Source organism: Rhinolophus sinicus, chromosome 17 (assembly GCF_057876585.1).
Source record: "Rhinolophus sinicus isolate RSI-liver-muscle chromosome 17, RSI-T2T, whole genome shotgun sequence".
In the NCBI taxonomy this organism is placed as follows: Eukaryota; Metazoa; Chordata; class Mammalia; order Chiroptera; family Rhinolophidae; genus Rhinolophus; species Rhinolophus sinicus.
The window spans coordinates 161,207,528-161,233,630 of NC_142517.1; the positions used below are offsets into that span (position 1 = coordinate 161,207,528).

Consider the following 26,103-nt stretch of genomic DNA (forward strand, 5'->3'; position numbering starts at 1 on the left):
TTTGCTCCCCGCTGAATCTTGGTGTTTGTAACCTGACATCCTACCAGATGCTTTATAATTAGGTGTTCTAACATTTTCTGCCCTGCTAACAAGTATGTCATTGATAGAGAAGACAACTTGCTCACCTCTATTGTTTACATAGGTTCTCAAATACTGTACCTCATCAATCATGGTTTTGTTTGCATGTTTGTATCTGAGAACTAAGTTGGTGCAAAATAATGACATGCTGTCTGCGGTATATCAGTGATGTTGGCATTTGTTCTTGCCTGATTTCCAAGGAGATCGATGAATATGGAAGTTATTAATCATTACAATATAGCAGAACCCTACAACGTGCACTCAATTATGCTATGTCGGGTTGTATCTGTGTATTTGATGTAACTTTTCCATGATAATTCAGTATCTAGCTTGATCTCCTTTTACAACAGTGCTTGTATTAAAATGGGTTTAAACTAGTTCTTACAATGAATGACTGCTTCGTGATTCAAGTTACACAGATGCTAAATAGCATAGGTTCTTTTCTTTAAGTCTTAACATATTTCCATAGAAAGCAGTGAAATCGCCTACTACTTTGTACTTGTGTCATTTCTCTACTTAACTCTGTAACTCTCTTCATGTCATAAGTATGGTAGTCAGTAGGGGGATCAAAAGGAGATGGTTGGGACAAAAAGGGAAAGATACTGATGGAGTTACCAGTGTTCAATACCTCCTGAAAAACAGAGTTGATGTGAACTATAATTTGTTTTTCTAGGCTTTTCTTTGGACTCAGGGAAAGGGATTATTTCTAAAGATGACATCACATTTGTATCTGGTGCTCCAAGAGCCAATCACAGTGGCGCTGTGGTTTTGCTAAAAAGAGACATGAAGTCTGCACATCTTCTCCCCGAGCACATATTTGATGGGGAGGGTCTGGCTTCTTCATTTGGCTATGACGTGGCAGTGGTGGACCTTAACAAAGACGGGTAAGAATGTCTTCGGTCATTTTACATTTGTAAAGGAATCATTGCTTCTTTGGCTTCTATAGGTCTTAAGAAGAGCCATCCTTTCAGGTTAATTGATTCCTAGAGAATATTTTTGCTGCCAGAATTTTACCATCCTATCATATCTTCATCACTTATATTTTGGCAGCAGACATTCATTACCCTCCCCGGGATGTAGGAGTACAAGTTTTTCAGTTTTTACTCATGTTTTGGGATCTTGGGTGTGTGAGAATTAAAATTTGGGGGGGAAATTTAACTCAAAAATGATACCTACGTGGTTCTATTCTGTGGTTTCTTAAGGGGATGTTGGAACATCCATAATGTCCTGTTGAAAGTAGGGATTGTGACAAACTCAAAACATAAGTCTATGGTGCGTGGTGCCAGTTTGGGTCTGGGGTGGAAGGTGGAGGGGAGTGAAATCTTTCCTGGGCGTCTCTCTCTGCTGTGGACCTAACTTGGGTAACTGGCTTCAAGTTCTTACCCTCTGTATTTTTCTTTGGATATTTATTACAAGCTACCTTGGTTTCTAACAAATATTTTGATGGATGACATATAAATTCCAGATTTGAGGCCCTTTCTATCATAGCTCTTTGTGTCCTTAGTATCTAGGCTGTTGGTATTCTCCCCAAGCACGCTCTTTAAGCCAATGGTTCACAGTTCTTCCCCTCATTATGTTTTTAGGTGGCAAGATATAGTTATTGGAGCACCACAGTATTTTGATAGAGATGGAGAAGTTGGAGGTGCAGTGTATGTCTACATTAACCAGCAAGGCAGATGGAATAATGTCAAGCCAATTCGTCTTAATGGAACCAAAGATTCTATGTTTGGCATTGCAGTCAAAAATATTGGTGATATTAATCAAGATGGCTACCCAGGTAGATAATAGATTGTGAAATGGTTATGATTTATAGAGAGATAATTTGATTGATGAGTGCTTATGACATCTTATTTTAAAACATTGTATTGAAATGTTTTCAAAATGTAATGTTTGTTCAAATGTGATGTCAACAGATATTGCAGTTGGAGCTCCCTATGATGATATGGGAAAGGTTTTTATCTATCATGGATCCGCGAATGGAATAAATACCAAACCAACACAGGTAATCAGATAACACAGATTTCTATAATAGGGGTCTCAGTTTTTTGCCTGTAATAGAGTATTTAAGTGTGAATTTTCACACTAACCATATTTTATTTACAAATCTACAATAGTATGAATTTTATGTTTTAAAACAAGTATTAGAAGATAGCTTGGAAATAGATATAAATGCAATGAGTTGCTTGTTTTAATTGTAAAATTTCTTTGATAAGTTAGGAATCAAAGTAATCCAAAGGAAAAGACTATTCTATTGTGACAGCATAAATAGATGGAAATGTGATATATATCTTTTAATAGCATACTAAATAGCGAAAAATAGATGGTTATAATTGCATGGAGAATTCAGACACCAAAAATTAAAAATTGCTTTTGAGAAAAATGAGACATTTGGGCAGGTAGAGAGGTTTGGTTTGAAATACTCTGATTGACTTAATATATAGTAAACAAGCTCATCAAAAATTGATTCTTTTATCCTTTGAGATATAATGTAAATCAGGTGACTTTTTTGAAATGCATGAAGTGTTGGATCATATGTATACTTATTTATAGTTTAAAATGAATATAGTTTATAAGTGAACTCTTAAACTTCAGTTCAAAAGAAAATTGTGTGTCTTTTTCAAAGCATGGATAAGAGGCTCGTTTTGGTGGCCATTCTGATGACCTGTTCCTTTCAGGTTCTCGAGGGTAATTCACGTTTTTTTGGATATTCAATTGCTGGAAATATGGACCTTGATAGAAATTCCTACCCTGATGTTGCCGTTGGTTCCCTCTCAGATTCAGTAACTGTTTTCAGGTGTGTTATCTCTGACTTTAGTTAAACATGTTCAATAATCAAGTTACACTAAAATTTTGACCTTTGTATTGAAATTTGTAATGCTTATACTTCAAAAGACAAAAGCTTGTATACATTTTGAAGATTTTTTTTGCAAGTAGTGTAACAATGTAATAAAAGCCTGTTTTATAAAATCCTGTGAATTTTGAACTAATTGAGAAAAAGAGGTCAGAATTGGTGAAAATGTTTACTTCATAAACATCTTTTAAAACCTTTATTTTGATAGAAGCCAAAACGTATAGAAAATTTGACAGTACAAAGAATGTAGAGAAATAAAAATACCCTATATTTCACTATCCATTATTAAACTCCAAAATTTTGGTTTATGTTTTTTTAGTCTTTTGTTTTCTGTGACTGTACATGTATATCTAAAAAATTGAGATCATAATGTACATGTTGTTTTGTATCCTGTTTGTAATGCCTAGTGGACTTTTTACACATCAGAGAGTTTATAATGCACAGTTGGCTTTTTCCTTGTCTGTCGTTGAGTACTTTTCTGAAATGAAGTTAATAGCTGTCTATGAGGCATCACATTGCTGGATCGTAGTTTATTAACAGCTGCCACACTGTCATCGGACATTTATATTGCCTTCCCAGTTTGTTTTTTTCCCATGATACAGAAAGCTGTGGTAAACATCCTTGCTTTTGTTCATGTCCTGGATGATTTCCTTATGATAAATTCCTAAAAGAGAGTTGCTGAGTTGAAGGGACTGTGTGTTTTAGACTTTTGATTCGGGTTCAGCAACACGACCTCCCAGAAGGCTGTCGTGGTGTGCCCTTCAGCTGTGTTTGAGTCTGCTTTTCCCAGGGATTCACCATTACGAATTGTTTTTTATCTTTTTTTTTAAATTTTAAAAACATGTTCTTGTAAAAATGTTAATACAGAATTGTAGCAAGTATAAGTTCCCCGATAGTCCCATCTTCTACGAATCAATGTTTTAATAGTTTTGAGTAGCCCTCGACTTCCAGGCTAACATCAGAAGGCCATACTATAACTGCTGTTCTCTAATCTCGTTCTTAAAATCTAATCTCTTTCGGTTATCTCCCCTTGTTAGTATAGATAAGTCAATCTTACTCTTTCTAACAAGGTAATATCATTCCATACTATACATGTAATAAGTCTTCAGTGGTAGGATTTTTAGATAGTCTCTGACTTGACTTCCTGCACCAAAATCTGGTAACCAAGTCTTTCCCAGCAGATAACCTATCTTTAGTTAGTTATAACTAATACTTGCTTCTGTATGTATTTTACATTTCAACATCCATAGTTTCCTGTCCTCATGAGTAAGTAGACTGTGAACCCTGTAAAACTTGTTCCTTTTTTCCTTGTAGGTAGCATGAAAGTCAATTTCAAAATCCTTTCATAATGAGAGGAAAACCGACTCCCACTTAATGGTTTCATATTTAATGTTAGCTATTTTTAACAGAAACACATAGACTATAACAGTGGTGTCCAAACTTTTTTCAATGTTTTTCACCAACGGCCATATGTGGTAAACTACACAAACAGCCGGGCTGCTTACTCGAGGTGAAGTACGTATTGCCTCACCTCGTTTATTTAAGTAAACTAAATATATTTTTGGAATTTGCTGCGGGCCAATTAAAAATGGATTGCGGGCCGCAGTTGGCCCGCGGGCTGCAATTTGGACACCCCTGGACTATATAATATGTATCTAGAAGGACACACAAGGCTTCTTGGGGGTTTGGGTGGGGACAGAGACACAATATTTGCTTGAAAACTCGGGAAATTGTACATATTGCATATATTACTCTTTTAATTACAAAACTAATAAAACTATAAAATACTTTATAATTTTTAATAAATTTTATTTCAAAATGTTTAATAAATATTGTATAATCAGGTTTTCAGTTATATCTGTTAACAGCTATTTTCTTCAGCAATGGGGAAAAAATTACATGTGGGAACATTTTGTTTTTCCTGTGGTTTATAAGGTAGAGTAGGCAGCTGAGGATGTTATCTGTATATGAATTCATCTTACATTCAGGGTAGTAAAAGGCTGAGCATTGTTTTCACTCCTTTGTTCTTTAGATCCCGGCCTGTGATTAATATTCAGAAAACCATCACAGTAACACCTAACAGAATTGATCTCCACCAGAAAACAGCCTGCGGGGCACCTAGTGGAATATGGTGAGAGTTTCCACTGTGTCCAGTTAGCCCCCTCAGTTTCCCACTGCTGTCTGATGACCTTGGCCTGCGGAGCCACAGGGGAGATGGAGAAATGGGCAATGGAAAGAGGAATCTGTCGAGTGGCTATATAACAATTTACTCATCGGTGGGCAGTGGGGGGATTTGAGAGTTGGGGAACCCGTGGGGTTTTTTTCCTACTGCAATAATGCATCTTTTAAGAAATATGTGTTTGATTTGATACAGCCTCAGGGTTAAGGCCTGCTTTGACTATACTGCCAAACCCGACGGTTATAATCCTTCAATAGGTAAGTACCTAATACCTTTGAACATTATCTATTTTCTGTCTGCCAGGTTGCAAGTTCTGCTCAAAAAAACGGAAAAATAAAACTGTAACGGCCAAAATGGGTCCATAAATTCTTGTTTAAGGAATTAAGTAGCTCTGCTGTCTTCTCTTTAATCAAGAAGGTGAAGTACATGAGGGAAAAACTCTCCATTTGGTCCCCATTTGAATTTTCCAGAGCAGATGGTTCAGGACAGCATGTCTTGGAAAAGTACTCATTTGCTACCACAACTGTTTCCTCCATTTCTGTCTTTGAAAAGCAGTGTGGAAAAGTGGTTTTGTGGTTGTGAGGTAGTGGGTGGTGATTGTAGAAGAGAGACTGCAGGAGCCGGAGTACTGCACAGAATAATTGCCAGTTTATACTCTTTGCTCCCCAGCCCCCTCCAAAGAGACCTCTGTGGCCTAGAACACCCAAGCTGTGTCCCCACGTGCAGGCCCCTGTGGGGACGTGAAGGCTGGCCCTGACTGTTCAGAGACTTGGGCTCTGCTCCTGGTTCTAGCTTTGATGGTGATGCACCCTCTAGCACAGAGCAACTCCCTTAACATTTGAGTTTTTAGTTTCCCATTAGTTAAAAAAAATAAATAAATAAAAATGCCTCTAATAGGAATTACTATATTAACATTGAAGAGATGAAATGAGATAACATGGTGAAAGTGGTTTATCATTTAGCAGGCATTATTCTGTTTCCTTTCTTATTAATCCAAACAGGAGTTTTGCCCCAAATTTTGACAGGGCTAATGATACTCTAATAATGATTGTCAATCCCCAAGTCTTCTCTGGTATGTTTTTGTAGCAGCCATACCTCTTCAGGTATAAGCTATCTGGTCCAGCTCCAGAGGGAGAATGGGAGTGAGAAAGGAACTGTTTAATATCCTAGAATTTGGCAAATAAGTCTGCCTTCACTCAGGTCACAGTATCATAAGCCTGCTTCACCTTCAGCTTTGCAGATTTTAAGCTTTCCTCGGGTGGTTTCTTCATCTCCCTGCCCTTCGGCCCCTGCGGCTGGGCGGTATCCTGCTGTGTCATCCCTCCATGGGCTCTGGGCCTTGCATGAAGCATGCTTCATGTCTGTGTATTATGGCTGTGCATAGGCTGAGCTGTGGCCTTTTGCTCTGCGTTTTTGATGCAGCTGGCATTGTATTGAATATAGAAAGCAAATCCTTTGTGTGGCTTCTAATGACGAGAAAATGTCTTCAATGATTTCTCGCTATCTATCATCCTTTCAGTATCATTTGTGTTATTTTTACCCAAGTGCAATACCTTACACTTGCCTGCTTGGGTCACAGGCCTTTGTTTACCTTTGTGTTTGGAAGTGGACTATAGAACCAAGGAGAGACAGTGATTCTGTGATGAGGCTCAGAGAGGAAATGCGGAAATATTTTTATTCTATTAGTCTTGTCATTTTCTCGAACCACTCCGTTTGACTATAGCTGTGAAATCTCATCAGAGCATTCCTTGTCTCCCCCCCCCCAATCAATATTAATTTTATATTATATAACGACTCCATTATCCAAGTGTTTATTGATGGCCCATCATGGATAGGACTTTTTTCTCTGAAGACATTTACAGAAAACCTATTTATATTGCCTGTGTTTCTACAGTATTGGGAAGTTCTAAATCAAGTAAAACCGAACTTCCACAAAGCTGCATAAGTTAATAAATCTACACTCTGTTCCCAGTGTCTGAGACTGTGAGCTTATTGTTTGCCCGGACTGTTTTAACTCACCAGTCCTCACATGTGGTGTCCCGTACATACAGATATTTATAATTGAGCCTTAATGAGTATTCTACTTGGCTTCCCCTCAAAAGGTCAGCAAAGGTGGACTGCAAGGATTTTAAGATGATGTGAACTGTCTGGAGGGTTAGGGAAGGTTACAGTGGGTTTGGGAGATAAACGGTTTTAATGCACCCACACCCTCCCCTACTTTTGATGTGACGGCCACTCAGCACGTGAGCCTTCGTCTGGTTCATTGTGAAGTTAGCAGGTCACTGATAAATGGATGATGTCAGGGCGACAGAGGGCCGAAAATGAAGCCGCATTCCATTTGGCAGCCGTGGCATTTAAGGATTCTTTAGATGGACACAGAAATTATGATCGAAACTGTCAGTATTTCTAAATTTTGGTCTTAGACATCTGAAGCGCTAAGGTTTCAGCATAAGAAGAATGTCACGTTGTGTGTTTTGTACACAGACGTGCGTGCGCTGGTGTGTAGGTAGGTATGGCGCCAGTTACTCCCACTTCCATTTACCTACTCTCCAAATGGTATTTATGTCAGGTGTTGTGCTGAACGGACTGATGCGGTCCTTGGTTATGGCTTTGGCTGGGGAAGGTGCTCCAGCAGGTACAGCGCAGTGGGCTGAGTGTAGAGCTGTCAGATCCCCGGGGAAGGACCAGGAAAAGCTTCCTGGAGGAAGTCATGTCCGTGCTGAGAGCTCCAGGATGAGTAGGGTTAGCCAGACAGTCAGGGAAGGTGGAAAAGGAGGCGGTCCAGAGGGAGACAGTGACTCATGCAGAGGTCTAGAGGCAAGTGGGAACCTGGACATCTAACAAGCTTTAAATTAAAGCAGTCGTGTTTTGTGTTTGTGACAGAGTCTCTGAAGTATTTGCCCATAAAGGAACGCAGTTAGTGGCTACATCCAGTGAACAGGCAAAGAATACATTCTGAAGTCAGGGATCCTAGCTTGCCTGTAAGCTCCATTAGTCTAGGTCAGGGGTGTCCAAACTTTTTTCAACGTTTTTCACCAAGGGCCATATGCGGTAAAATACACAAACAGCCGGGCCACTCACTCGAGGTGTAGTATGTATTGCCTCACCTGGTTTATTTAAGTAAACTAAATATATTTTTGGAATTTGCTGCGGGCCAATTAACAATGGATCGCAGTTTGGACACCCCTGGTCTAGGTAATCAGGAGCGGGGTGTGCCTTCTAGAGCTTTGGAGGTTGGAAACTTTGCTTGTGAGAACTATTTTAGTTGACAAATGGGCCCTCTAGCCACTAACAGGAATATGTTTTACCTTTTAACTTTTTTTAAAGTGAAAAATCTCATCCTATTATCAAAAGACTTATCCATCTCTAATATGTATTCCTCTTTTAGGAAACTGTCCTTTATCAGTGTTTGTTCATCTTCAATGTGTCTAAGAACCACCTAGTGATCCTGTGACAACGCAGATGCTGGTTCAGTAGGTCTGGCTGGGGCCTGAGCAGATCTCAGGAGATGCTACTGCCACTCCTGGTCCAAAGACTTAAAAATTTTTTTTTTCTTCTAGTTTTTATTTATTTAAAAAAAATTATTTATTTTCCAGTCACAGTTGACATATTATTTTCAGGTGTACAACATAGTAACTAGACATTTATGTACCTTATGAAGTGATCACCCCAATAGTCTAGTACCCATCTGACACCATTACATAGTTACTACAATATTATTGACTATATTCCCTTTTCCTACTTTATATCCCCTTGACTGTCTTTATAACTGGCAATTTGTACTTCTTAATCCCTTTTACATTTTTGAATATTAAAGCACTAAGTCCTTTAAGCATGGGCCCATTGAAGGAAGGGAGAGAGAGTTTAGGCCCTTAGGGAGTGTTGGGTCTTTTCCTGTTATCTTTAATACTCTTGAGTTCCTGAAATTCAGCCAGAAACTGATTCGAAGACACTGCTCAGGGGTTTTGACTTATTCTCGAGCTCCCCCTGGTGGCCCAATAAAAATTTAACTTTAAAACATTGTTTAACAGCAATGGGCAGGAAAGAACAGCAACAGTGTAAGTCAATCAAAATGTACATCACCAGGAAATATGAAGAGAAACAATGGCAGTGGAGAAAAGTGTTTTTCTACAAGAAATTAAAATATTTTTAACAGGAGCTCAGCATACTTATAGCCGAATTGTGCCTGAATGTACTTGAAGTTCATACGATTTCTGTCTGTTTTTATCTAGTCATTGTGGGTACACTGGAGGCTGAAAAGGAAAGAAGAAAATCTGGGCTGTCATCAAGAGTTCAGTTTCGAAACCAAGGTTCTGAGCCCAAGTATACTAAAGAACTAACTCTGAATAGGCAGAAGCAGAAGGTGTGCATGGAGGAAACCCTCTGGTTACAGGTGAGGTCTGCAGATAGTCAAGCTGGTTTCTTCAAGGGGACAGAAGTTGAGTGTCATGGTGGCATATATAGACTTTTGAAATTTATACTAGCAACTCATTATTTGGTACAAAATAAGGCATTGTTTTGGAGTTCCCAATAGCATTTATACCATGTTTACCTAGATCTCGGCATACTTTTCAGGAAAATATCAGAGATAAACTGCGTCCCATTCCCATAACTGCTTCAGTAGAAATCCAAGAGCCAACCACTCGGAGGCGAGTGAATTCACTTCCAGAAGTTCTTCCAATTCTGAATTCAAACGAACCCAAGACAGTTCATACGGATGTAAGTCTTTCTGACTTTTGTTTTGTCAGAGTTTTAGCCATCTTATCACGCGAAATCAAATGTCTTTGAGGGCGGTAGAACTTGTGATTTGCTTAAAAGTTCATTCCTTTGTATTAAATAAGTTTTTTAACATAAGCAGTTTGTTTGAAGAGGATTTGTTTCTCAAATTAGCAATGAATATGGAGAGACAGAATACAATTTGGAGCCAGAGTATTTTTCTTAATAATTTTTGGCCACAGCAACTTATTGAGACTGATGGGCAGAACATTTTATTCTCACATCAGCTTTATCCTGTAGCTACACGTAGAATGAAAAGTACATTGTATGTTGTGTTTTGCCATTGAGAATGTTAAGATGTAGAAAACAAACTGTTTTCAGTCTGAACATTAAAATCAAGGAATATCAAAATTCAAGCAAGGCAAGAAAGTATTAGCAATGACATAGTCATTTAGTGCCAAATGTCACTGAGGTAATCTTAGGAAGAAAAATATATATTATATGGCTTGCTGTGTACCCATAAAGTGGGGTGTGTTTGCTAGGGTTTAGGATGGTTCAGATACAAGGTTAGACTGGGGAGCTGTGACATCTCGATTTGGCGTCATGCGCTTGCTGCAAAAATCCATTTGGTGCTGGAGTGTCCACTCTGAGACTCCCGATTCCACTAGCCCATGACAAAGATTTTCAGAAGTGAGTACCTGCTGCATTAGGCTTAGGAGCTGATGCCTAAAGCTACACATTGTTAGTCTTTATTGTCACCAAATATAGTGCCTGGTATTTTTTATATACGTTTGATATTATCGAGTATCAAAAATATGAATATTTCTTGTGTATATTCCCAGCTCCATAGTCCTGTTAAATGTAACAGGCAAAGAGACAGTTTTGCTAATTATTTATCAGTGTGATTGTCAAGCACCCATTAGCACTGTGCTGGATACTCTGTGCCATTTGCTGTCCTGACTTTAAACGGGGCTCATAATAGTCCCTTCCTCACAGGTTTGTTGTGAGGATTAAATGAGTTAAAATACTTAATCACGTGTTAGGTAGCATCATCATCATCGTTGCAGTAGCCCTGTAAAGTAGGGTGGTGGTGCCCCCATATTACTATTACTGTGATGAAACTTAGACTCTGAAAGCTTAAGCGACTCTCCTGAGCCACACAGCTGAGTGGCAGAGCCAGGTTCAGAACACAGACCTGTGTGGCTGCAGGGCCCCCACCCAGCCTTCACTGCAGCACACTCCCTCATCGCCCTGCTCAGAGTGTTCTTAAAACACAGCTTTGTTCGGGAGTGGGCATTCGATGCATTCCAAAGTCTGATGGAAGCTTGACTTCTGCTGTGGTAACTGTCACACAGGGAAATGAACTGTACGGAAACAGCCAGTCACCTATTTAGATGCCTTTCTGAGTCCTAAATGGCAAAAATTACCATGGTTTTGTTTTCCTACAGGTGCACTTCTTAAAAGAGGGATGTGGAGACGACAATGTGTGTAACAGCAACCTTAAACTAGACTATAAATTTTGTACCCGAGAAGGAAATCAAGACAAATTTTCTTATTTACCAATGTAAGAATCGCTCTGTAGTACTAGCAAAAATGACTCTGGCTTTGCAGTGGTTTTTGTTAAGAAAGGGTTTACTGAAAATGTAGTGAGGACTTTGTCATTTTCCACCCTCCCCCTTTTTTTTTTTCAATAGTCAAAAAGGTGTTCCAGAACTAGTTCTAAAAGATCAGAAGGACATTGCTTTAGAAATAACAGTGACCAACAGCCCTTCTAACCCAAGCAATCCCAGAAAAGATGGCGACGACGCTCATGAAGCGAAACTCATTGCAACTTTTCCGGACACGTTGACTTACTCTGCATACAGAGAACTGAGGGCTTTCCCTGTAAGTGTATTTAGAGACCCGCTGAGGGGGAAAAGGCAGCCACCACTGTGGCAAGTGAACAGAATCTGATCTAGTGTGTTTTCCTGTTACAGGAGAAACAGTTAAGTTGTGTTGCCAACCAAAATGGCTCCCAAGCAGACTGTGAGCTCGGAAATCCTTTCAAAAGAAATTCCAGTGTAGGTGATTCCTTCACATACTGTATTTTACTGTGTTAAATACATGACGATGTCAATATGCTTGGCCTGTGTTAAAAGCTATTTTTGTTTTTCAGGTTACTTTTTATTTGATTTTAAGTACAACTGAGGTCACCTTTGACACCACAGATCTGGATATTAATCTGAAGTTGGAAACGTAAGAGTTACTTCAACCTTTCCATTCAGAATTATTTCATGAAAACACAGCCAGTCAATGAATTGGCCCTGATCTAACGCATAAAGGAAATGTAATTGTACCGAGAAAACTATTAAAATAAAACCCTATTGTTTCCTTTTCATTTTCAGAACAAGCAATCAGGATAATTTGGCTTCAATTACAGCTACAGCAAAAGTGGTTATTGAACTGCTTTTATCGGTCTCTGGGTAAGTGTTTGTGTTTAGCATAACAAATCAGTATTTGAAAGAACCATTTACAATCCTCACTCAAACTAGTGTTTTTTAATTTAACAGAGTTGCTAAACCTTCCCAGGTGTACTTTGGAGGTACAGTTGTTGGTGAGCAAGCTATGAAATCTGAAGATGAAGTGGGAAGTTTAGTCGAGTATGAGTTCAGGGTAAGTTGTAGCAGTGGGTCCTTTTATTATAGATACTGGAAGCTAGCATATACTAAATATGGTCTTGAATATGTAATTTTCATAAATAATATTAATAAATATGACTGATAAATGCTCAGTTAAAAGTGAGTTTGCCAGTTTTTAATTAACCTCCTGGCTATCATAAAAGTTTTGTCCTTCAGAATAGAGAACAATAGCTGTCATTCAACATACGACTTCGTTCAGAATCCAGTTCAATTTTGTCTTTTTCCTATTAGAGAGTTTTAATGTATACGTGGTATAGAGACACCTTGATTCCTCCCCACCCCCATGCCCGAGTCTGTCTATAAAACAGAAAAATAAAGTAATTTATGTTTGGCTTTAGAACATGCTCTGATTTATTTCTTCCTCCATTGTAAGGCCATCTCTCTTATTGCAGTGGTTAATGTTCACTCACCTTTCCCAAGCCCAGCTTTGTGATGGTGAATGTGGATTTGGCACATGCCAGCAAGGACGACTAATGATTGCTCTGAACTGTTTCAAAGTAGGCAGTCACAGTGATACTAAGTCTAGTCGAATGAACATAAGCACGTGGAACAGAGTTGGCTCGTAACTCCGATGTGGGTTTGGCTCTGGGTGGCTCAGATCATGTTCCTGGAAGCATAGCAACCCTTGTTGAGGTGACCACCTGAAATGGCAAGAATTGGCCCACCCCTGACTCCAACAGGAGGAAGAAGCTGAATTCTCCTCTGTGTCTCAGCATGACAGACACAGCTGGGACAGGTAGTGCTGGTGGTTATGACACCTGTGCCAGTGTGGCTGAGAAAGAAGTCTGGGTTCTGGAGCAGCCCACACAGACAAAGAGGGCTCATACCATCTTGGCTTCTGCTGCAGGAAGTTGCTCATTCCGAGCTTGGCCTTATAGATTGATGGCTGCCATCATGATTTTACTCAGGTCTCTCCGGTGTTATCCCAAGCTCCCTGAGGGTGGGAGAGGACAGAAGCAGCTTCACGTTTGCAGTAGATGGGGTTTCCCTGAAGCAGGTGGTTGGTGCATTGCCAAGGCACGGCCTTTGTCATCTGCCGAGCAGGCTGGTTACAGAGCGATTCACAAACACGCGTGTGACTCTTCTCTGAGCATGTTGAGAACAGAGTGAACGTGCACTGCAGATTCTGTTGCACACAGCAGTAGTTCCTGGATTAAGTGAGGCAGCACTTCTTTTTGACCTTTTTTATCTTTCTGTTTTTATTGACAAGAATCTTTAAGCACAAATTTCTATTTTGAGCATCCATCGATAATCCAGGTTTGGAGTCTGTGCTTGTATTGTAGGATGATGCCAGATATTTTGGCTTTTTTTTTCCTCTTGGTAATAGGAGCTGCTACTTTTACATTAAGAGAATTACACTGGGATAATATGTATTATTTTCTAACAGGTAATTAACTTGGGCAAACCTCTTAAAAATCTCGGCACGGCGACCTTGAATATCCAGTGGCCAAAAGAAATTAGCAACGGCAAATGGTTGCTTTATTTGGTGAAAGTAGAAACGAAAGGATTGGAAAAGATAGATTGTGAGCCACAAAAAGAAATAAACTCTCTGGGCCTAAAGGTATGTTGGTAGATTTATCTCAAGTCTCCATAGATATAAATAAGAGGAGCTGACTTTTGAGGAGAAACCCATTACTTTCCTTGGGGAACTAATATGCTGGCACTTTCTTTGACTTTTTCTTTGTGTCATAATTTCTTTTCTGTAGCTGAGGAACAAAGTCAGGCTTAGGATTTCTGTTGATTAGAGACCATTATGGCACCGAAGTCAGGGTCATTCATAGCTTGTTGAAGCAAATGACGTTTTGAAGTTTTATGATCCCGTGTGATATATAAGGACTGGGACATGCCAGTGTTAACGCCCAGTAGATCCAAACTCATTACAAAACATACTGGCATCTTGGCCAGTGATCTTGAAAGCCTTCCCTTCTTGTTTTTTAAAACAGTAAATATTTGCTGAGTACTTATTGTGTCTCAGGTACTATGCTAAGCATTTTGTTTGCATTTGCTCATTTCATTCTCTTGATAGTCCTATGAGGTATTTTGCGTCACCATTTCATAGATGAGGAAATTGAAATTCAGAGGGATTAACTGTCTCAAAGTCACTCCACAGTTAAGAGGCAGATTCTACATTCATGCTCAGCCTGTTTTCAAAGCCTTCACTCGTAACCCTTCTCTCTACTGCTTATATAACTGGTTTATCATATGTACTCCAGAGTGATGAAGACTTGCTTTGTTGTTGAATATCTCTTTTTTTCTGTTTGAAATTATAAGGTGGCAGGGTGTGCTCAGTGTTGGTAGTTGGTGGCTTATTAGAATGATCCTCTGTCCATCAACTTTGAAAAACAGGCTGGTCCATGATTCTTAATCCTTACTTTAAGGAAAATGCAATGTTAGAACTTCTTATATGGGTTAGTTTTCGGTACTTGACTGAGAATAAATCTTATGCTAGTTCTTTTTGCTTCTTTCCCTGTTCTTTTGTGTCGCTTATTCGTTCAAGATGTGCTGACTTTTTACCATATGTTAGGCACCGAGCTGGTGCTGGAGATACAGGCATGAGATTTGATCCCTGCTCTTAGGATGCTCACAGTTGAGTGGGGAGACAGAAGAACAAAGGAAGCCTCTTGCTCTCCCTGAGTTTTTAGGTCAGCGTGGGAATAAATTACTTAAATCCACAAACTTGAAGTGAGGTTGGTAATAACACTTGCAGATTTTACACTTAAATTATTTCTGCGTCATTGGTGATGGGAGAAGGCCGAGTATTGTCGATGATGTGGATTTGGCATCTTGTGAAAGGGTGTGCTTAAGAGGTTTGTACAGTAGGGACAAAGGTACTTACGTGGAACTATTTTGGATATAATTCTTTACAGGAGTCTCACAACTCAAGAAAGAAACGGGAAATTGCTGAAAAACAGATAGATGATACCAAAAAATTTTCTTTGTTTGCTGAAAGAAAATACCAGACTCTTGTAAGTATTTTACAAGAGCTATGAATATTTGACCAAGGCTGGGGGGAAGGTCTTCCCCAGACCCTTACATTTTAAAGACTGCTCTTCCTTTTCTCCCCAGAACTGCAGTGTCAACGTGAGGTGTGTGAACATAAGATGCCCGCTGCGGGGGCTGGATAGCAAGGCCTCGGTGATTTTGCGCTCCCGGTTATGGAACAGCACATTTCTAGAGGTGTGGCCCCGCAAAGGCTGTCCCCCCCGGAAGTCATTTGCCACCTCCTAGGATGTTTCTCACTTCCCTAACACAATTGCTAATTTTGTCTACAAACAGGAATATTCTAAAATGAACTACTTGGACATTCTTGTGCGGGCTTCCATTGATGTAACTGCTACCACCGAGAATATCAAGCTGCCAAACGCAGGCACTCAGGTGAGAGGTTCCCCATCCTTATTCAGTTCAGAGCAAATCACTCTTTCCTCTGTGTCACTCTTTTCCTCTGTGCCCATGGCCTGAGGTCGTGCTGCTCTAGCACTCATTTCCCTCAAAGCACCGTTATTTACCCCCATTAAAGAGAAATCAGAGCACATCTGAAGGTACTGCCACCCCAAGCTGTACTTTAATAGAATCATTGAAATAAGAAGTGAATCTAGGGTCATCTAGTTTTGAAGTGCACGTGGTAGATTTGAGACTTGTTGGCTCAATGAAAGAATGGGGGCACCTCCCACCTCTCTATTCTCTAGAAACCCATGTCTTATTCTGACCCTAATGCTGTAGCCATTGGTGGAGAGGAGAGCCCCCAGTGATGGTGACCACCACATTATGGGGTAGCTCGTGCCATGTGTGCCCCACTGCAGTTATTAGAAAAGCTCTCTGTGTGTATGAATCTAGAATTGAATCTTATAAAATCAGCCCCTGGTGATGCCCCAAGTTCATAATAAGTTCTTTCTCGGCCATGTAGCCAAGAGAGCCTTTGAAATAATTGAAAAGAAACTGTCATGGCTCCTTGGACATGCCTCTGTTTTCTCTTCAGAGCTAAGCACCTCAGTTGTCCATCATTCCCAGCACAGCTGAACTGGTTCTAGGTCTCTCCTCTTCCTGGGCCAGCCCTCGTTGGGCAACGTGACCATCCTTGATGGTCAGGGATGGGCAGAGTAGCTGACGTGTGGTCTGCCAAGTTCAGCTTACCCTGAAGCATCTCAGCCTAAAATGTGGTGTTTTAATGTTTGTTGAGGATTGTGTTTGCATTTTTAGTAGCTACTCTTTTTATGTTTGTGTTCTGCTGAAATGTTCAAGATTTTTCGTTACAATTTGTGGTCAAGCTAAGTTTTTAATATCCCATCCTTGAGCAAAACTTAAAGGCATGCGTTTAAATGTATCTTTGCGTTTCATGTGATTTGCTTTTGGTCCGTTGTTTCAGTTTACAAAGTAATTTTGAGGCTTGATCATTTGCTCTCTCTTAACTTTCTATCCCTGCAAGCTTTATCTTTTTCCAAACTGAGAAGTATGGCTGCTGTGTCTTCATCCAGGCAATTAAGGAACATATTGAACAGGACGAGGAGCAGCAGCTTGTGTTGTGCCACGAGTGTGGGGCACCCTCTGGGGGTCTGGAACCCACAGGGGCGTGTATCATGTCACAGATGGGAATATTTTGCAAAAGAGACTGAATGGAGAAAGGAACATGGTGAATTATTCTTCTTAAGTTGATGTACTGATCTGCTTATGGAAATGGCCTGGCTTCAGTCCTTGAGGCAGCTGAGGCACCAGGGAGCTTTCTGATCACTTCGGTTTCTGACACATACAATTTATCATCCAAACCAGAAAATATTTGTCTGGGGCAGGTGCTACATGGCGCAGGGTGCTGAGACCAGTGGTGTAAAGTGGGACTGTTTCAGGCTCACTAGGACACATGGTCACCCATGTGTGGCTTTATATTATCCTCGCATGTTACTCCTGCCCACCTTTCAACGTCCTGTCAATAAGGCGTCATAAGGGACTGTCAGCTAAATCACACCCTCCCAGAGAATCCTTTCTCTGCCTCTCCGACTGAAGCGGGCTGCAGTAGCTTTCTGTAACTTTAAATCAGCAACCCTGAGAATCACTGAATTTTTAGAGCTAGAAAGAGAAAGAACACTTGAGAGGGGAAGGACTAACATTAATAAAGCATTAATAAACTGTCTACAATTTACTAGATGCTTTACCTATGGGCTATCATGTAAACCTCAGAAGAATTCAGACTTTGTACCCGTTTTACAAAAAAAAAAAAAAAAAAAAAAAAGGAAGAAGAAGAAGCAGGTGTAGAGAAGGGATGTAATTTGGGCTTCTGGATTGAAACCTATAATTACCTGACTTCAGGGTTGCTGTTCTTTGACTGTGACACTTGCTCCCCATTAAAAGTCCCCACGTCTCAAATTCACACGAGAAAACTGAATCCAAGGAAGGTTGTCCCTCTGTCAGCGTCACAGGACTAGCATGGGGAGATGAGACCAGACCCCGGGCCCATGACTCGTCATCCAGGGCTGTTGTTTTCTAGATGATGGAACTGAGGGCCGTGGAGTCAGTCTAGTGGCTGTGTCACAAATGAAAATGAGGGTCTTTTGAGCAGTTCATATTCTTAGGGTTTGGGGAACTCATGCCTGCTAATGGGAATTGTGTGGAGTCTTTGCTCTGATGCTATTTTATTTAAGAATTGGTAGATTTGTGAATGGATTACTCATCTCATGTAAAACCCCTTTCTTTTGAAAACTGAGATACTGTCTTACCTCTAGTCTTCTGATATCTCTTAGTAACAGTGATTTCTGAGTTACAAAGTTCAGGTATTGTATCTACATATTTCTTTAGTATTTTAAGGAGCAGTGTTTTTTTTTGGGGGGTGGGTACCTAAAGATTTTAGCTTAGTTCAAGTGTCAGGCCTTCCTTTTTTATTCCTTCCCTTATTACGGATTTAAATTCCATCTTTATCTTGGTTCATCTTCAGGCTGAAGATCGTTTTTCTTTGGAGATAGAAGTAAAGGATGTTGACTAATGCAGATTTGTCTTTTGGTCTTAATATTGAAACTTCTTCCCATTGCTTTGACCCTAATCCTGCCTTTAAAAAAGAAAGAAAAAGAAAAACCCTTTTTGTTTCCTTACAACAAAACTAATTTCAAAAGTTTTGTGTTCACTTCTCAGTAAGACACTTTTAAGACATCGTTATAACACAGAGAGAGCTGGTTATAAAGATGAGGTGGTTATATTTTAGCATCAGTTAAATTGAATCCATCCAGTTATCAAGTTATTAAAGACACACAATGTGCCTTCCCTGCACAGATGCTAGAGAAGCAAAGTTGAATAAGATATAGGGTCATTTGTTAAGAATTTCATGGTCTAGAAGAAGGTGAACACAGGTGAGAATTGTTGAATTAAGCCAGGGAAGGAGGGGGTCGTTTATTGGTTGTACTTATGTACCCCAATTCATTCCTAAGGAAATAGGAAGAGAGTATCTACGCTCCTGGCTGCCAAAGATAAAAGGAAATATGACAGGTAAATGAAGGCACATTGTACTTCAGGGGAATAAGTTTTGTTTTGTTTCGTTTTGCTCTAAATTCAGAGAACTTGAGATAGGGATCCTATTATAAGCTGGATTTCTGACACGAGGAACACTCACTAGAGGGATGGTGTCTTTAACAGACTTTTATAAAGGATACGACAATCCCTTTGTTGAGTGATTTCTAGCACTAGTATTCAGTGAGAGTGAGGGTATTACGTTACACAGAGATTTAGGGAAGCAACTGTGGCTGGGCAAGCTGATGGGGTGTAAGCACAGCTCACCGGTGCCAGAATTTCATGCGTCAGCAGAGCTCAAGCCCTCCAGGCAGGCACATGATGAAGGACGTTCCCGTGCCTGGATCATCCCTATGGAAATGCCTACATGTTCATGCAACCAAAATAGAATATTGTTTCTGGAGTTGGAAGTAATTTCTACTCGCCTTAACCTGTCATTGTCCATCAGTGACAGTTACTGTGACAAGATGAGACCAGGCTTCCCAGAGCTCTGAGAATTGCAGCTCCCACTGGTCTTCCCTTACTCGTCATCCCAGCTGGAGAATGACTATGCTGCAAAACAAAACAAAAACAAAAACACCTTCAGTTGACAACTGAAGTAAACAAACAAAGTCTCGTTGACTGGCCTCTCCCTAGTCCGCAGCCGCGTGGCCCATCACACAGACGAGGTTTGCAGGGCACATCTGCCCTTTAAATGGGTAGCCCAGCCACTAACTTCGGTCCTCAGTCTTTGTCCAATGATTTGTTTTGCAGTTTCTACAAGGTTCCAATTTCTGGTTTGAATAAGTAGCCAGACCTGGGGCTTAGAGCGCTCAGCTGGATTCCCACCCCCCACCCTGCCGCCCCTGGCTGCAAAGTCACAGATTTCCTAGTTCATCCCGTATGCTATTGGATGGCAGCCTTTTATGGGCGTAATTTCCCCCTGTTATTAGCCATTTAAAAGGCTTTCTTTAGTACACAGTGTGATTATAAGGCTGATTCCCCTTGCCACGGACTAGTCTCTACTCTCCACATCCAGGATTATCAGAATTTATTCTTACAAATGAGAATGTTGTCAAGTTGTCACCTTGCCCACAAGGACACACAAGGTACCTTCCCTGTACTAGATACTAGGGAAGCAAAGTTAAATGAGATTCGGTGTAGGCTAATTGAAATTATCTTTTTGTTTTGATGTAGAGTGGTCAATTTACCAGTCACATCAACTATATTATTTCTTCTCTGGTCTCTCACCATTTTTTTCCCCCTACTTTATGGATCGCCCTGTGCTAGAACCAGTAATCTCAAGAAAGGATTGTTTTTACCTTACAGCTGGGGCATCTGTAGGGGGAAGGGAGGTGAGGGGAAGTGAGCTCTGAGGCCCCCCTAGGGGCTAGGCGCAAGGGCCAAACCTCAGATCAAAACAGGAAACCCGGTAGCTGATAAAGGTGTTTAAGCCTGCCTGTTATAGTCAATTAGTTTGCTGAAAACTCGAAATGTGAATTCCTCCTTACTACATGTTTAGAGAAAAGCAAAAATCCTGCCTTTAAGTATTTTATATGGGTTAAACAGGGTTGAAAGCTGTTTTCTAGTATAAGTAGAAAGAAAAGTACTTTAATGAAGAGCTTTTTTTTAAAAAAAGAATTGCAGTACAGAAGTATTGAAGTACAATGTAGACCTAGAAGCATTTTTAGGCAGCATCCAGTGTTCAATATTAATATAGAATACTTGACTAAAATACTTCTCAGAAGTTAAATGGTCCTTCTCAGTTTTGTTTACTCTTTATATTCTCTTAAGTCAGAAATATCAGAAACTTCAAACTGGTAGGTTTCTCATTAGTATAATTTATAAAATCATATTCATAGTAGTCACTAGGTATTTTATGTGCTTTGAAAAATAGTCTCCTGGCATCACAAAAATCCACTTGAGCTCTGAACCAACATTAACCAGGTTGTTGTGAATTTCCGTAAGCAACTTTTTCGATTTCTGAATGAACTCTGTTTACTTGGCATTTGCCAACTATCAAATGTTTAGAGATTAAGCTTCTCATCAGCTGCAGCTTAAATCTCTCAGCTGCCTCTGAATGAATTCAGAGTCTAGATTGTCCATACACATTGTTGTAGAAGGTGGCACCAAGCTATTTTAGGAGATTTTATTGTTCATTAGGGTCCTTAGTGTGATAGCCTAAGGAAAAATTAAAATGGTATCAGTCATGCAGCTCCAGCCCTGTTTTTATATTTCACAGCATCATTAAAATCTAAGTGCGGAATGTAGGCTAATTGTGCATAAATTGGCCCAATTATTTCTATTGCTGAAAATAATTTTTAAGAAAGTATGATCGTTCTCAAAAAGATACCAGATTACATAGATGAGACAAGATTGGCTATGTACCGGTAACTGTTGAAACTTGACGAGAAATGATGGTTCATGATACAATTTTCTCTACTTTCCTTAACAAAAGTTCTTAAAAGATAAGTTAGCAAAAAAATAACCACTATGTCAAAACGTAACTCCGCATTTTCCTGGTTCTGGGAAAAGATCTCCAAGGAATGCCTTTTGAAGCAATATTCCATGCTGAAGGGAGAGGACCTTGTGTCAAAAAGGCATCTTATCCGTCCATGGGCTGCATTGTCCAAAATGTGTCCGGAAACAGAATGAGAACTGTAAACTCCTGGTATTAACTGTCACCCCATTTTATAATCATCTTGCTGTCTTGCGTGTCCGTAGGTTCGTGTGACTGTGTTTCCCTCAAAGACTGTAGCACAGCATTCAGGAGTCCCCTGGTGGATCATCCTCGTGGCTATTCTTGCTGGAATTTTGATGCTTGCTCTGTTAGTTCTTTTATTATGGAAGGTAAGTTAGAGCCGGAATGTGAGTTTCATGATTTTAAACTTTATTTCATGTTTTTAAAAAAGTAAATTGAACACTGATAGCGTATGTACATTTCTGTTTTTCATGTATTCCCTTTCCCCAACATTTTATTATGAAACTTTCCCAACATACAACAAACTTGGGAATTTTATGAAAAACACCTGTATGTCTACCTAATACTTTGTGTTTAAAAGTATATTATTTATACATTATAAGAAGTTTCTTAAATGTATAAATGTTGGTGTTTTTCACATATAACTTAGCATGTTTGGCAAATAACAATTTCAAAATTTGTACTAGTTTTAGAATCTTCTGAACCTATGCCAAATTGTTGAGTACATTAATCTGAATCTATCCCTGTTAATTCCAACTTCTGTAGTAAGCAAATAAATGTTCATGGCAGCTATTGGGCTTTACATCATTGCAGCTAGATTAAGAATATAAAATTATGAAATCAATGAACAACTGCATCTCAAGGGGGTCATCATAGCCTATATCAAACATGAGAAAGATTTGGGTTCAATATGTCCCGCTTTAGAATTGGTCCTGCACATAAAATGGAGTATCTTCCCCCTACTTCTACCAATAAATAGTTTACAAAAAAGTGTGTGTGAGACGGATGCATACATCTTTTGCCAAAGATTACAACCTATAGATTTTGGATTTATTCTCAGTAATGGAGGTCCACAGTCCCTTACCAACAATTACAAATTGCAAAAATAACTCTGAAAACTGAAAGTTTGTAATGACTTATTTGGCAGCAAAACTTGACGTGATGTGAAGAGAGGCCGTGCAGTCTTTATCCTTTGTTCATTAATTTCACTTTAGAAATATGTTTTGGTTCCAGTGGCATTAAGTATACATATTACTTGTCTAAAATACCCAAAACTCGGGATTTCCAAACATATCTGGTCCAGTGAGTTTTGCATAAAGAATTATGAACCTCAGCCAGCAATCTCTAAGAGCAGACTATTCTCATCCTTTTCTCGGATCCAAAAGTAGAATGGCAAGGGTTCCGGATAGTCTCATGTTCAAATATTGGGCATCTCCTGTTTGATTTATTTTTCCAAGTAACTTCCTTTTGCCAATCTGAGATAATTTTCTGGTGTCCTCCAAATGTGTGATTGAAGCTTGGTATCTGTTCATGCCAAGATTCTTCCTCACAGGCGGCATTAGCCAGTCCTACCTCTGATGTTTCAGGCAATAGGTTTCCCTGGTTAAGCACAGCCAACCAATATAGGAGAAGCCCTGAAGATTATTTTGATATCGAAAACTGAATTTGAGGTTTTATATTTGAGGATGGCCTTCTTGTGCTCTCTGGAAAAGGACACAAGGATAATCTGTTTTGTAGCAGGTCTTATTGGCAGTTTTGAATGAGGATGAGACATAGCAGTGGGTTGAGAGTTAAGAAATCCAAGCTATATAATCTTGGGCAAATCATTTCACCTCCCTGGGGTACTGGTTTGCCTCGGCTGTTTAATAAGTAGGTTGGACTAGATGATCTCATTGGCTCTTTTTTTCCTTAGTTCTGAAGCATCCCAACTCACAAGTGAACTCTAAAGTAATCAAACAACATCTACAACCCCCAGATGAAAATCATTTTTATTATTTTACAGCTAGATACTATTCTTTCTGAAACTGAACTATTTGTTATGTGTTAAAGTCATAGAATTTTGGGGCCAGAAAGGACTCTAGTTCAGTGGCCTTTAAAGTGGGTTTTGCACATCCACGTAGATGCCAGGAGTAAGCAGGTGGGGCTAGGGCTGACATCTCCACTTCAACCAGACTAGTTCTGATTTTATTTGCTTTAAATATTGAGATTCTGCATAGGATTTTGTTTGGAGGTGAAAGAGGAAAGTCCTCCAGGCTGGTCCATTCACCTTCATTTTGCCAAGATGCTTATGCCATGGGTTTTCAGAACGTTTCCAAGTTGGAGGCAGCACCAGCGCTCTCAGTTTCTGGTTTATTCATTTTCCCACCCTATTTACTAGCACACGTTATTGAAAGTTGGGTGGGGGTGTTCACTGTGTATTAAATGGAGAGTCACAAATAGGTATCAAGATAAATTGTCTAGATCAACGCTGCCCAATAAAAGTTTATGGATTAATGGAAATGTTCTGAAGCTGTACCGTCCCATATGGTGGCCACTAGTCATATGTGGCTATTGAGCAACTGGGATATGGCCAGGGCAAATAAGGTATTGACTTGTAAATGTAATTTAATTTAACTTAATTTAAATTTGAATGGCCACATGTAGTTAGTGGCTACCATATTGTACAAAGCAGATCTAGATTTTTTTACTTTGATGAGTTGCCAGACTAGGAAGCAGAATTTTTCAGGAGGGCAGAGATTTATTTGACCAAGTTATATTTCAAAGGGCAGTTCCATGGTCTTAGGAACTAGATAAAAGTAAAGAGTAAAAGTTCTCCATCGCGGAATGAAGGAAAGGATATAGTAGAAAGTAGAATTATTCTTTGATACTCACTTAGAGGGACTTAAGCTGAGGAGCATAGGTTCCTACCCCTTCAGGGTTACCCGCTGGTTCAGAATTTGGGTCAATGACTGCAATCATTCTTTCATGATGGTATATTCGAATTTATATTGTGATTCACCCCACAAATCCAAAGGCCTCAACTAGATGGCATTTATTCCATAAAATTTACTGTGAAAGGCAGAAAAATACAGTATCTCTATTTTATTTGGATTTGTGCTAAATTTTAGAGAATTGATTCTTTAACCTTTGCCTCAATAAACTGCAGAAGTCAATCTTAGGCCTGTTTTCAAGTCCATATTCTCCTGCAGGGAGAAACCACCTACACCTATAATCAGATGTGTATATATTTTCCCTTTTAGGATAATTTTTGTCCTCAGGATTTCTGTTACAAATAGAAAAATCAATCAGCTAACCAATGTCACCCATATAAATATTTGACCCGAGAGAGACCCATGGTAATAGACTTGGGTTGATTGCTGTCCCAATGGAATATAGTGCCGTGGCTGTTCACTTTCACTTGATCCATAGTGGTCTCTTGGTAAACAAGCTATGAATAGAAAACAGGTTAAAATCTAAGACTTTTTTTTTTGTTTAGCTCTTATTACACCAAACTGTAAAACTGACTAAATACCTTGCTTCCTTGTAGTGTGGTTTCTTCAAGAGAAATAAGAAAGATCATTATGATGCCACATATCACAAGGCTGAGATCCATGCTCAGCCATCTGATAAAGAGAGGCTTACTTCTGATGCATAGTATTGATCTACTTCTGTAATTGGTAATTGATCAATGTTTTTTAATTGCTAGCTGTGGGACCTGCTATGGTTGTGGTGGCTAACTTTAAGAGCAACAGCTTGCTGTATGTGTCCCATTAACAGATGTTTCCAAATGTCCACACTGGCTTGCCTTGCTTGGATTTATTTTATTTATTTCACTCGAAAGCTCACAGTTGTTTTTTTTAATGCACAAAGAATCTTCCGTTGCAGGTGAGTTATTTTGTGTTGTTAAACATAAGTCCACAGCAATGAAGAAAACTGCAATCTATGTACACACAAAAGGAGGCTTTGACCTCCACAGTAGCCCAGTTTGCCACATGTTGTTACTCCAGTATGCAGCATCCCACTTGGAATTTCAAAGATGCATAAGAAATCATTCCAGATTTCTTGTCCATTTTGGAATTTCCCAAATTCCAAAACGCTTGTGTTGACTGCCTAATTAACCTGTTGCATGTTGGAAACATGGTGTTTCTCTTGATGAGAAGGCTTTCTCACTGTCATCTTTTTTATCTCCTTGCTATAAAGTGATGGGGGAAGGCTAGAATGCTTTTATTGTTGCTCAGAAATTGTTTTATGCTAGCTAAGCATGCAACTTCCTCTTCCTGCATATCTACCACAGGCCGAAGACCATTACAACAAACCAAGACTATTGGTTGGCATGATGGATGTTATGACCAATTTCAGAAAATAGTTCTTTACCAAAGTGACCTTCAGTACACAAAATTCTAGTATACAAATGCTCTGGATAGTTTTTATTTCAAAATGTTGTAATGGATTTTGACCTTGATTCATGTTCCAAGAGATTTGATTCAATCTTGGGGTCTCAGTTAATTTTTAAGTTCATGTTTTGCTTCTCTTATTTGTGAATCCGTGGAAACAGGAATTGGTGGTGATTCCTTTTTCCATTTCTGTGAGCATGAGAGGATAGAATTACTCCTACAATCCCTTTCCATGTCACTGTCTCAGTGAATCCCAACATTTCCATTTCAGTTTTACATAT

The 26,103-nt window shown here is 39.5% G+C and overlaps 1 protein-coding gene across 2 annotated transcripts in view; it reads left to right on the plus strand.

Annotated features, from left to right (window-relative positions):
- ITGA6 (integrin subunit alpha 6) overlaps positions 1-26,103 on the plus strand; it is a 67,264-nt gene that overhangs the window by 37,717 nt on the left and 3,444 nt on the right. Inside the window, exons 6-25 of one of the 2 annotated variants that reach the window (XM_019727442.3) lie at positions 752-962; positions 1,662-1,855; positions 1,992-2,080; positions 2,754-2,872; positions 4,962-5,060; positions 5,304-5,365; positions 9,341-9,501; positions 9,684-9,827; positions 11,273-11,388; positions 11,519-11,708; positions 11,801-11,884; positions 11,980-12,059; positions 12,209-12,286; positions 12,374-12,476; positions 13,890-14,063; positions 15,370-15,468; positions 15,569-15,679; positions 15,779-15,877; positions 21,692-21,817; positions 24,976-25,105. In XM_019727442.3, the coding sequence (XP_019583001.1) occupies positions 752-962; positions 1,662-1,855; positions 1,992-2,080; positions 2,754-2,872; positions 4,962-5,060; positions 5,304-5,365; positions 9,341-9,501; positions 9,684-9,827; positions 11,273-11,388; positions 11,519-11,708; positions 11,801-11,884; positions 11,980-12,059; positions 12,209-12,286; positions 12,374-12,476; positions 13,890-14,063; positions 15,370-15,468; positions 15,569-15,679; positions 15,779-15,877; positions 21,692-21,817; positions 24,976-25,083 (2,447 nt within the window). In that variant the 3' untranslated portion in view covers positions 25,084-25,105. The remainder of the gene's footprint in view (positions 1-751; positions 963-1,661; positions 1,856-1,991; positions 2,081-2,753; positions 2,873-4,961; positions 5,061-5,303; positions 5,366-9,340; positions 9,502-9,683; positions 9,828-11,272; positions 11,389-11,518; positions 11,709-11,800; positions 11,885-11,979; positions 12,060-12,208; positions 12,287-12,373; positions 12,477-13,889; positions 14,064-15,369; positions 15,469-15,568; positions 15,680-15,778; positions 15,878-21,691; positions 21,818-24,975; positions 25,106-26,103) is intronic. The other variant, XM_019727440.3, reaches the window with a different exon arrangement.